This window comes from Lemur catta, chromosome 14 (genome assembly GCF_020740605.2).
Source record: "Lemur catta isolate mLemCat1 chromosome 14, mLemCat1.pri, whole genome shotgun sequence".
NCBI classification, from domain to species: Eukaryota; Metazoa; Chordata; class Mammalia; order Primates; family Lemuridae; genus Lemur; species Lemur catta.
In genome coordinates, this window is record NC_059141.1 from 23356777 (window position 1) to 23368029 (window position 11253).

Sequence of the window (11253 nt, forward strand, 5' to 3'; positions counted from 1 at the left end):
GGTTTTGGTACTTTGTTACAGCAGCCTTAGGAAACTAATACAAGCTCTGTGTGTGTGTGTGTGTCTCTCTCTCCCTCTCTCTCTATATATATGTAATAATTTTTTTAAGAGACAGGGTCTTGCTCTGTCTCCTAGGCTGGAGTGCAGTGTCATCATCATAGCCCACCGCAGCCTCAACTCCTGGGCTCAAGTGATGTTCCTCCCTTGGCCTCCCAAAGCACTGGAATTACAGACATGAGCCACTGTGCCTGGCCTAACACTGTCTATATTTATTATAGCCTCACCCAGAAGCACTTTAATAGCCACATATATTTTAGTTAACCAGTTTTTAAAAATTCATATTGTGGGGCTGGGCGCGGAGGCTCACGTCTGTAATCCTAGTACTCTGGGAGGCTGAGGTGGGAGGATCGATCAAGGTCAGGAGTTCGAGACCAGCCTGAGCAAGAGCAAGACCCCATCTCTACCAAAAATAGAAACAAATGATCTGGACAACTAAAAATATATATAGAAAAAATTAGCTGGGCATGGTGGCACATGCCTGTAGTCCCAGCTACTCGGGAGGCTGAGGCAGGAGGATCGCTTAAGCCCAGGAGTTTGAGGTTGCTGTGAGCTAGGCTGACACCACGGCACTCTAGCCCGGGCAACAAAGCGAGACACTGTCTCAAAAAAAAAAAAAAAACTCATATTGTGCTTAAAAATGTGATGTTTTGTTAATTCACTCTTAAAATTAATTATTCAGGAAGGGCAACACGGAAGGGGGACAAAGTAGGGATAGCTAATGGGTGCAAAAATGTACTTAGATGGAATGAACAACATTTGATAGCACAACAAAGTGACTATAATCAATAGTAAGTTAGGGTATGCTCTAAAATAACTAAAAGAGTGGAATTGGAATGTTCCTAACACACACAAAAAAACTTCAGTATGCGGAATTATATAAAAGAAACTACTTCAGCCACCACTGATGAAATTTGCAAATCCTGGAAATGAAGAGAATAATTTTTTTATCCTGTCATTATCAGAGAAAAAAGCTGAATAACTTGGTGGCAATATCACGAGGAGCAGCCTCTTATACTTGCAGAGCTAGCCTAATAATATTTTGTTCTTCCATTCACCTTAGTGCAAAGTAATCATTTATTTAGTACAACAAATGTGCAATGCAGTGAGTACAGGAGCAATCTCCTGGCTGAGAAATTATTGTTACTGTACAATAATGTCAAAATTTACCAAAATTTGATCATAAAATCAACACTGTAAAAATTAAATGAACAAAAAATACATAAAACTTCAGATTTATTCCTGTACCCTAGAAGTTCCTTCCATGATGGTAAAATATGGTTTCAGCTTTGGCTGAAGATTGATTTTAACAGTTGAAAGTGCTTGGTCAAATGCAATGCACCTCTAAAATATAAATAAAATGAAGTAATACATGAAACCTGAAGAATGAGTCAGAACTTTCTCTCTGTACCTCTGTTTCTTCATCTCTAAAGTAAACCACCTTATAAGATTGTAAAGATCAAATGAATTAAAAGCATATAGAACAGGGCATAGGACATAGAAGTGCTCGATAAATTTTGGCTATTATTATCATTATCTCTAATGTATCTTATTGAATGTAGGAATTTGTAAAGTCCATTTTTCAAACTTTGTAGTTATAGCAGGAAAAAAAAATCTGATACCCCAGACTATTAACAGTTTTTATTTCTGGGGGCCTTTCATTTTCTGTGTTACAAATTTCTGCAGTGTTTGAACTTTAATGTTCTATTTTCTAGTTACAAAAGAAAGGAAAGATACTTTAAGAAGTACTGAAGTAGCAGTAGCTGTTTGTTATGTATTTTCTCATCCTATAATAGATACTAAAATATCATGTGGATGTCCTTGAAATTTGCTATTAAAATGGGATCTTTGTATTTGAAATACTGGGAAACACCATCTTGGATATGGTAACAGTTTCAACCTTATACAAAGCAGTTTCAACATAATATCAAGCCCTCAGATAGTCCACAATTCCAAGAATGTGAGATTATGCTTCTTGATATAGCCAAAGATTCAGAAGTAGAATATTGAATGCCAATATGAGAAACACAGTGTTAGGAACTCTTGAAGAAGGCAGAGAAGATTAAAGACAAAACACAAATTACACATACTAAATTTAGGACTATTCTTTGTGAATATAATTTTACCAAAGTCCTAATTAATATGAGATGCTCAATTCACCTCTAGGAAGGGAACTACATTTTTAAACAAATTTGTACTTTTTAAGTAGTACCAAAAGTAGCAAATTTATTTATTAATAGGAATTGAGAAATTTAATTTTGATTCTACCTGAAGTAAGTTCCCATGAATCAGAAGAGGATCTTTTTCTTGAGACATGTCCATTTTCCTATTAGCAAAATGAGAAAAAAAAATAATTAGGAGTTGGGGGCAGTAAAGAAAGTGAATTTTTCTTCATAACATTTAAACACAGATTTCTAGATTAAATAAAGCAAGCACCTATATTTGGAGGTAAAAGTTTAACTTCGATAATAAAATATTTAAAGGTCTTAAGTTTTATCAAAAAAGGGGCATTTGTATCATAAAATGTTAAAAATGAAGTCAGTTTTCATAATGCTAATTTAGAGATTTACATCAATAACTCCAGATTAATATATTAGACACTGTATTATTATTTTGATAAAGAAATCACAACCCTAATATTGGCCAATCAAATGGATACAACTCACTCTCCAATAATTCTGTTTAAGGTCTAATGCACAGCCAAACACTGAAATCTTATTAAAAATGGGCCAAGGCCGGGCGCGGTGGCTCACGCCTGAGCCCTCTGGGAGGCCAAGGCGGGTGGATCGCTCGAGGTCAGGAGTTCGAGACCAGCCTGAGCAAGAGGGAGACCCCGTCTCTACTAAAAATAGAAAGAAATGACCTGGCCAACTAATAATATATATAGAAAAAATTAGCCGGGCATGGTGGCACATGTCTGCAGTCCCAGCTACTCAGGAGGCTGAGGCAGTAGGATCAGCTTAAGTCCAGGAGTTTGAGGTTGCTGTGAGCTAGGCTGACGCCACGGCACTCACTCTAGCCCAGGCAAAAAAGCGAGACTCTGTCTCAAAAAAAAAAAAAAAAAAGGCCAAATATTACTAACTTCTACTAATCATTAGCAAATCTCACTGGTGAAAGCATCAAACTCCTTGCAAAGAAGGCTTAGGGTATACATTTACAAATATATCTTTCAGTAATATACAATGCAGTAATCTGTATTCACTCTAACAATGTCATAGTTTGGTTTATTTTTGGTCTATCTAGTTTTAAAATTTTCTAGCACCTTATTAACATTGCACTTTCTTGACATCTGATCTTCCTTTATTTGCTCTGTATGTAGAGAAGCAATTTCAGATTAACAACTTGACTTTCTAGAGGAAAGTGATAGCTTTTATGCTAATCTAAATGTGGTCTATTCTGAAAAGAAAAATCTGATGAGATTAAGATGAATTTGGACAGTTTTCTAAGTCACCATCATCTTCTAAGTTTCCTAAGAGTCACACTGAATTGGATTAACTTCAGATTGCTGGACTCTACCTCCGCAGTTGCTGGTTTAGTGGGTCTGGGGCGGGGCCTGAAAATTTGCATTATTAACAAGTTCCCAGGTGATGTTACTGCTGCTGGTCCAAGAACCACATTTTGAGAACCACTGCTCGAAACCATTTTCTGCTCTTTTTATTTAATTTTTTTAATACAATGTAAATGCTATGTAATCCTGCTCTTTTAGACTTTTCCATTCCTAAGTATTTCCCATCAGCAGAGCCTAATTTAAAACTGACTGTACTTGCCTTAAAATAAAAAAAGAATGCTTACTTTTCCCATTAAAAAAGATCTTTGTCCCTGGTCTGAAAAAAATTAGGAGCAAGAAACACTGCTTTACTGACTTCACTGAAGCAGTTGGAGGAAACTCAATGATAACAACATATATACAAACTATGCATCAGTATTTCTTTAAGGAAAGATACCAATGTGATGTAACAATTAATAAATACTTTTTGATTCAGCATTGTAAAAATGATATACCAGTAGCAAAGCTAATTCAGTAATTATTGCACATACCAGGTTTGAAAGATTACTCTTTCCAGGTATGACATCATGTTGTTTACTTTGTTCCTGCCTTGGTTTACATTTTCTTCCTACACTAGAGGATTTGAAGGAAAGATTGCTTGCTTCTGAAAAAGAATTTTCTGAGTTGATTCTTTGCTCCATTTGCTCCTTTCTCAACTTCTTTAGTTCTCGTTCTCTGCAGTAAGAAGCTAGTGACAACTGGAACTTAGCTCCCAGTGCGCTTTCTCCTGGCTGGTGCCTGGACAGGCTGCTTCTGCTGCTAAGACTTCTAGAGCTGTTCTTGAACATGTCAGCTTCTGTCACTGTGGCCTGCTTTTTGGAGTCTGCATTGGTCTTGTCTCGCTCTCTATCATTCTTCTCCCTGCTGTTTTCATGAATAAACAGCGACTTTCTCCTCTCTGGAGATCGATGTTTTTTCTTTAGTGCCTTCATCTCCTTTGACAAGCGATATGAAGAGGGAACATAGATATTTGTTCCTTTGGATAAACATTTGGAGACTAGTGACACACAAGGCCGACGTGACTCATGTACACCATGATCTTTATGGTGTTCTTTAACACCTTTCATGAAAGCTTCTAAAATAGGGCTCTTTTCCGACGGTACCCTTTTGGGTTTAGATTTTTTTGGTGATGAAAGTTTCCTCTCAAACTGCTCTGTCCCAGTGATGGACAATCCACTTCCTCCATATTTGATGTTTGATTTTTGTGGAGAATCCAACATATGTCTGTCTAAATAGCCAATTGAAACATATACAAATTGCATGTTACTAAAAATAACACTTATATTTTATATTAATATTTTATCTCTTACATGTCTTGAATTGTTCTAAATGAAAAAAGTAGTATTTATCTCAATTATTCTCATTTAAAATGCTAAATTAAATTATACTAAAGCTACTACAAAAATTGTCAAACCAATAATATTTGGATAACACATTTTATTGGGAGGGGCGTAAGAGAAATTAAAGCATGATTTGTTAAGAGCCTGTCATAAAGCTCCCTTTTGCTACATCATGTACCTTCCTATGGCTCTGTAGGTTACTGTATTAGAGAATCAAAATACTATGCATTATGAACATTGTATTATCGATTGGAATAATATTTTAAATGTAAGAAAGCATAACAAAAGGACTTTCTTCATATTTAGAACTTAAGTTTATCTTTGTAAATAAATACTGCATCTTCATTCTATTTTCAATTTTGAACACTATGTTTAATCAAACAAAAGTGTGTAGAGTAGGTCAAATCCATCTCCTTTCCTGTCCCCAAAATATCCCATAAAAAATGTCATTAACAGTATACATACCTTGTTTTGAAGCTGGTTTGAAGAAATCTATAATTGACTGCTTCCTGAAAATAAAAGCATAACTAATATGGCATCACATAGCAAATATTAAAACCTCAGTAATTCAGATTAAATGGAGAATGTAAGATTTATATTTAATAAAGTATAGGCTGGATTTCACAATCTGGTTTAACTAATCAAGTTCTGACAATGGCAATCATGCTTTGTTAAGCTGTTCATAAAAAAGTTGAAAATATAATTCATCACTTCCTATAGGACCTTATTTATAAAAACACAACTGAGACTTATATAATCCATAATCCTAAACCGGTAAGACTATAGTACAGACCCAAGGAATTGGTACAGAGTACTTCTTAAAAGTGAAATGCTCACTGCTGCATGGCAGAATGGAAGAACTTGGGGACAGGCATATGATCCTATTTGTTGACCTCTCCAGGGATTGGTACAAAATAACACTCAATAGATGTATGCTGAATAATGGATACTATAAAAATGGAATAAAACCTGAACAGATGCTCATAACAAGAATAGAACAGTAGATGGTAGAATGGCAACACAGTTGATTTAGCTGATCTGGGGAGGCAGGTGGAGTGCGCAGGGCAAACGCAGAAAGGATCAAGTACTAAATTTCTATTACCCTCTTTACATACTACAGTAAAATGTTAATGTAAGTAACAGCAGAAATTGGAATGAGCCTTAACAACTAAGTAAGTACTTTCAAATTCTTAATTTTTTATCTAAGAATCTTCAAGATGTTTACAAAGACAACACATTGCCTGGGAAAAACATAAGACAAGGAAAAAAGGCAGAAAGTTAACAAAAATAACAAAAAACAAATTGCTTTAATTTTTAAGGATTTCTGTACCCTAAAGTCTGAATTTCACTATCCAATCAAGTTCTGATAGTGGCAATAATACTAAAATCAACTAGGACATTAGTAGAATTTGTATTCTGATTTGTTCATTTATTTAGAGTTGTCAGCTGCACAAAGGGGGATGTTATATACAGGGCAAAAATTAACTTTTTGGCAAATTTTGCTAAAATTTCATTTTACTGAAAGAGAATAAGCCGTGGACTACTGGCTTACCTAAACATTTATCTACTATGAGGTTGGAATACTCTGTGAAAACTTGAACAATCCAAGTCCCTTGAAGGTTAAGCTTCCTGTATACTTTACTGGTCATGATAGAAAAGCACTGCACATCTTTACTGGTTTACTGAGATTCTACTGTGTTTGAGATGTTGGTAGAAAAGCTAAGTGGTTATGAGATGAATATGAGTGACAGGCTATGGAAGAATATATGCATTTTTTTACAGAAAATAAATTATATTAGGCAAACTAAATCCACCAAAGAGTAAAGGAAGAAATGCTAGAGGTTCTGCAAAGCGGAGAAGGATGATGCCTTGTTACTGTGTTCGGGAAAGATGGGAAAGGACTCAGAAACAGCTAATTTATTCAAAACAAGTTAATACTAAATACGTTTTATGTTAATTACTAAACATGATATGTAACACTATATCTCTTCTCTAAAATATTAGATCTTAGGCTCCTTTTTGATTAATATATCAGAAAGATTAATACATCAGAAAGAGAAAAATGGTTTGGGGTAAAACACAAGAAACCTGTAAAATAACCAGGAATGTAACTTTCAAGAGGTAATAGTTCCCTAAGTTCAAATGTACAGAAATACATACTTATTTATAAATAACTGGTTAAAAAAGCCAATTTTAACCGCTTCACAAACCCTTATCTGAACTTTTAGGGGCCAAAAGTGTTTTAGAATTCTGACTTTATCGGATTTTAGAAAAGGGATAACTGGGATGCATTATGTAAAGGCCCCAGTGGGGTCTGTTGCAACAACCTGTAATGAAACCATTGATATTTCTCCAGCAAAATTTATGAATATTCACACTTAATGGGATAAAGACCGTAAACAGCCTTACATTAGTTGTGGTCAGGTTTGGCTGCCAAGTAAGACATGGTGCCAAACCTACTGAAAACATTTGGTTTTCATAGCTTTCTGGCTTTCAGAATTAAGATAAGGGATTGTGCACCTATACCACAATATTAGAACATGAATTTACTGTTAAACTTCTGTTACAAGCTTTTAAACTTAAAATAAAAAAGACAGTACCAAGTTCGTAGAGAATTTAAACATGTTTTATTGTCAGAGGATGTCATTTAATAAAACTCCCCATCTCATTACACAGCTCCCACAAAAACCTTTACAAAAAAATTGGCCTCTTGGAGAGGCATAATGTTACTGAAAGAGAAAAAATGTCACATTCCAAATTTGTATGTTCTCTTAGGCATGAATTAGCGTGTCCACCGCACTACAAAGTAATTCGTGGAAGGGTTTTTCTCATCACATCTTACATAATTTCACCCACAACATAGAAAAGGTTTATACTACTAAAGCACTAAGATCAGTAGAACTGAGAATATACCAAAAACGACCTAAATATGCATTAAGCAGTTAGGGCCCCGGGTCAAGCTTTCTTAAAGGACAAAAAATCACGCTCTACCTAAGGCGGGTTCTCCGTAGCCATCGAGCAGCTGCCCAACTACAGAAAAGGAAACTCCAACTCCCAGAAGCCCCTGCGCGGAGGCGGGGCAGAGGTTTGCCCGGCCCCGGTACGCCAAGGCCTGAGCTCGCGGAGGATGGCGGGAACTGGAAGAGCGGCCGTCTGCAGTCCTCCCCTTGTACCCTTGCCCCCGCGACCCGGCCCCTTCTCAAGCCCTCTGCACGGTACCTGTCCCCAGGACTCTCTGTTCTCTTTCCCGCTGCAGCAGGAGCGGTACTACCGGGTCTCAGATGGCAGCGCGGGGGCGACGACCCCGGGGCTGGGGATGAGGGGAAACCTGGCCTAGCGGGCATGCAGCGCCTTGTCATGTCGGCGCCGCTGTCGACGGCGGCATGAGCTGTGGCTGGAGAAGTTGGGTGCGTGGTTGCCGTCTTGCTGCTGGGACTCGGGGAGACTGTCGGAGCAGAGGTGGGCGGCACCCCCTTCTCTCTTCATGGCGGTTCTCTCTCTTCGGAAGTGACTCCGGTGTGAGCGGGAAGGAACCTGAGGACCAGCAGGGGGCGGGCCTTACTTGAGGCGTCACGTTCTGATTGGCTGGAACAAAGGTCATTCAGGTGGTGGCGCAATAGAAAGCTGCAGCCTCTCCGGAGAAGGTGGGGTTTGGAGCAGGGGGAGGGGAGGAAGAAAACTGCTCCCCCACCCCGTCACATGCGCCAAGGGCGCGCGCCTTCGCGTAGGGGCCTCTTCGGCCTTGGCGGGCGTGCGGGGGTGGAAAGGAGAGGGCTGCCGCGGGCTCTGCGGCAGCTGGTGACACCCGCCTGGTTGAAGGCGAGGGATGAGATTTGCTTTAACAAACCCGAGCCCAGCAGCTGCCCTCGGTGAGGGTGGGCAACACTTGGGCTTCCTGTGTCACACAATTGTGCCTCAGAAATCCCCAGCTGTTCATTACATCTCTTTAGCATCTTAGGCCAAAATGCCATAATGCTGTCACCATTGCCTTGGTAGTCTACACAGCCCAATCAGAAGACGTCTGTTCTGTGAGGGTTCTTAAGTGTTAGTGGTAGATTTTTTTGTCTTTTGTTAAGAATAAGAAGAAGACAAAACATTGAAATAAAGACAGTTTTTATTCCACAAAAGCATTTTGTTTCTCATGAGTTATCCATGAAGTCTCTGCAGCCGGCTTCCTTGGAGATTTTTGAAAAGAACACACGGTCAGCTTTCAATTTCTCCTGTTAAACGTGGACAGCATAGATTCATAAAAGCTGCCAGCAATCTCCAATCCTCCTTTGTAAAGGGCTTGTGCTTTGGAGGATGTTAGCTAGGGTTTTCCTTATGAAATGAGAGGCTTGTCAGAGTATCTCTGAACCTCAGTTTCCACATGTATAAAATGGGTATATTGCTCACTTTCTGGGTAATTGTAAACCATAGAAGAAAAAAGCAACGTAGACTGCACAGTTTAGATTCTCTCATGTAATAGTACTGAGCAAATTATAGTTTCCTTTGTTCTCCAGACAGATTCTTAGAGTGAGTTTAAAGTCCTACAAAATCTTCCAGAGACAGGTCAAATACTGTTATAACTATTAACAACCAAATCTTAAGATGCCCAAGCTTTAATTGACAGGGCTGTTCAATCAATTGGATGGAACAAAATCTTAAATGACACAAAGTATTTCGATAGGTCTTTTAAGTTTATTGTATAGAAAGTGAACTGCTTTGGTTGCTAAGAATGCCTGCCTGACTGACCTGAAGTTTACATCCTTTCCCTTCCCACGTAGCCCTGAGGAAGAATTAATGAGGAATAAGTGGGCAACAGGCTGGCAAAGTAGAGGGTAGAAGGTAAACAGTGAACATACAGGTCTCCCTTCTAAAAAGCATATATGCACAGCTGTATAGTAATGATTGTGCAAGAAAGCAAATCCCAAAATACAGGGCACTTTTCTGCTCTTTATTATAGAGTAAACTGAAAATTTACTATACCTACCATTGTTTCCTACATGGAAAAGAATATAACAAGTGCTTAAAATCTGTTCAATGAATAATGACTTATACATTTGTTTATTAAGGGCTTTTTACATGTATTATTTCCTATCTTTTGACTTAGTGCTTTCTATTTCTACACTAGGAAGTTCCTACTTGTATAACAGCACATCTAAAACATTTAATCCGATTTGTTTCATTGCATGCTTGATCCATAAAGACTAATGCATAAAAACATGTTCTGCGTGATCAATTAGTTGTTTTTCTGGGATTGTAGTATTTGAATTATCCAGCCTCCAAGGTGTCACTTTAAAGTCTACACTCATGCTATAAAACAATAGTTTCCATACTTTTCTTAATCTGAGTAACAGATTATGGAGTTAAGTGAGGCAAGAAATCCCTTGATCAATAAATGGAGATGTAGTCATAATGAAAACACAATTTTAAAAATCTCTTCTTAACAGGAAAGTAGTTCTCTAAATCCTCAATAACCATCAAGGCTCTTCTTTGCTTAAGCAGTGTTTGAAAATGGTACAGATTTGGGTTGCAAGGTGACATATGTTCAACATACCAACAAGAATAGCTGGGAGCCCCTAAGGTTTTTCTCCTCTCTCCTTACCCCTGCCCTCAAATAGTGTTGGACAGTCTATTTAGTATTTATACCCCTTTTTCTCCAATTTTAAATGTGTTCCTATATACCAGAGACAAATATACACACTAACACAATTATTGTAAGGGCTTTTTATGCTTTAATTTGTAGTAAGCCAGAAATGGCCAGGAAACTGTACACTAGGTAAAAGATGTTAAAGAGCTCAGGTGTGTGCATATGAGGAGACATGGAGGGGAGAGAAAAGGTGGGGTGGAGCTGGGGGAAGGGACGAAGACTAAGACTAGAGATTTAGGATGAAACCTTAACTGAAATTGGAAAAAAATGTAGAGAAATTAAGGCTGGATGACCATAAAAGCGTAATTTGGGAACATTTCTGGACATGGGAATGAGGAAGCAAAGACCACAGGAATGGAGTGGCTTCTATGCATGAAGCTTCTATGGGGTACAACTCAGCTCAGTTTAGCACCCTGAGTTGTTAAAGACAAGAGCAGCAGGAGGAGAGCAGGCTCTGGCCTTGATGGGAAGGAATGGGACAGCAGTGGAAACAATGTTACATGAAAAACAGATAAAGTTTGCTGGGAAACTCAAGCTCAAAGTGGGAGTTCTGAGAGGAGTGACAGTATAACTCATGCCAGAGATTCCAAGCAGTCACAGAGAGAGAAAACATCTTGGGCAGATTGGCTCACACTGTACCTTAGCAGGCAGGGACTAAGAGAACAAAAGGTCAGTGA

At 38.2% G+C, this 11253-nt stretch overlaps 1 protein-coding gene across 2 annotated transcripts in view; it reads right to left on the reverse strand.

Annotated features, from left to right (window-relative positions):
* SLF2 (SMC5-SMC6 complex localization factor 2) overlaps positions 1–8855 on the reverse strand; it is a 44141-nt gene extending 35286 nt beyond the window's left edge. The window contains exons 1-4 of one of the 2 annotated variants that reach the window (XM_045568602.1): positions 8164–8855; positions 5410–5453; positions 4096–4832; positions 2326–2383 (exon numbers count right to left, since the gene is read on the reverse strand). In XM_045568602.1, coding sequence (XP_045424558.1) covers positions 2326–2383; positions 4096–4832; positions 5410–5453; positions 8164–8303 — 979 coding nt within the window. In that variant the 5' untranslated portion in view covers positions 8304–8855. The remainder of the gene's footprint in view (positions 1–2325; positions 2384–4095; positions 4833–5409; positions 5454–8163) is intronic. The other variant, XM_045568603.1, reaches the window with a different exon arrangement.
* Positions 8856–11253: the final 2398 nt, after the last annotated feature.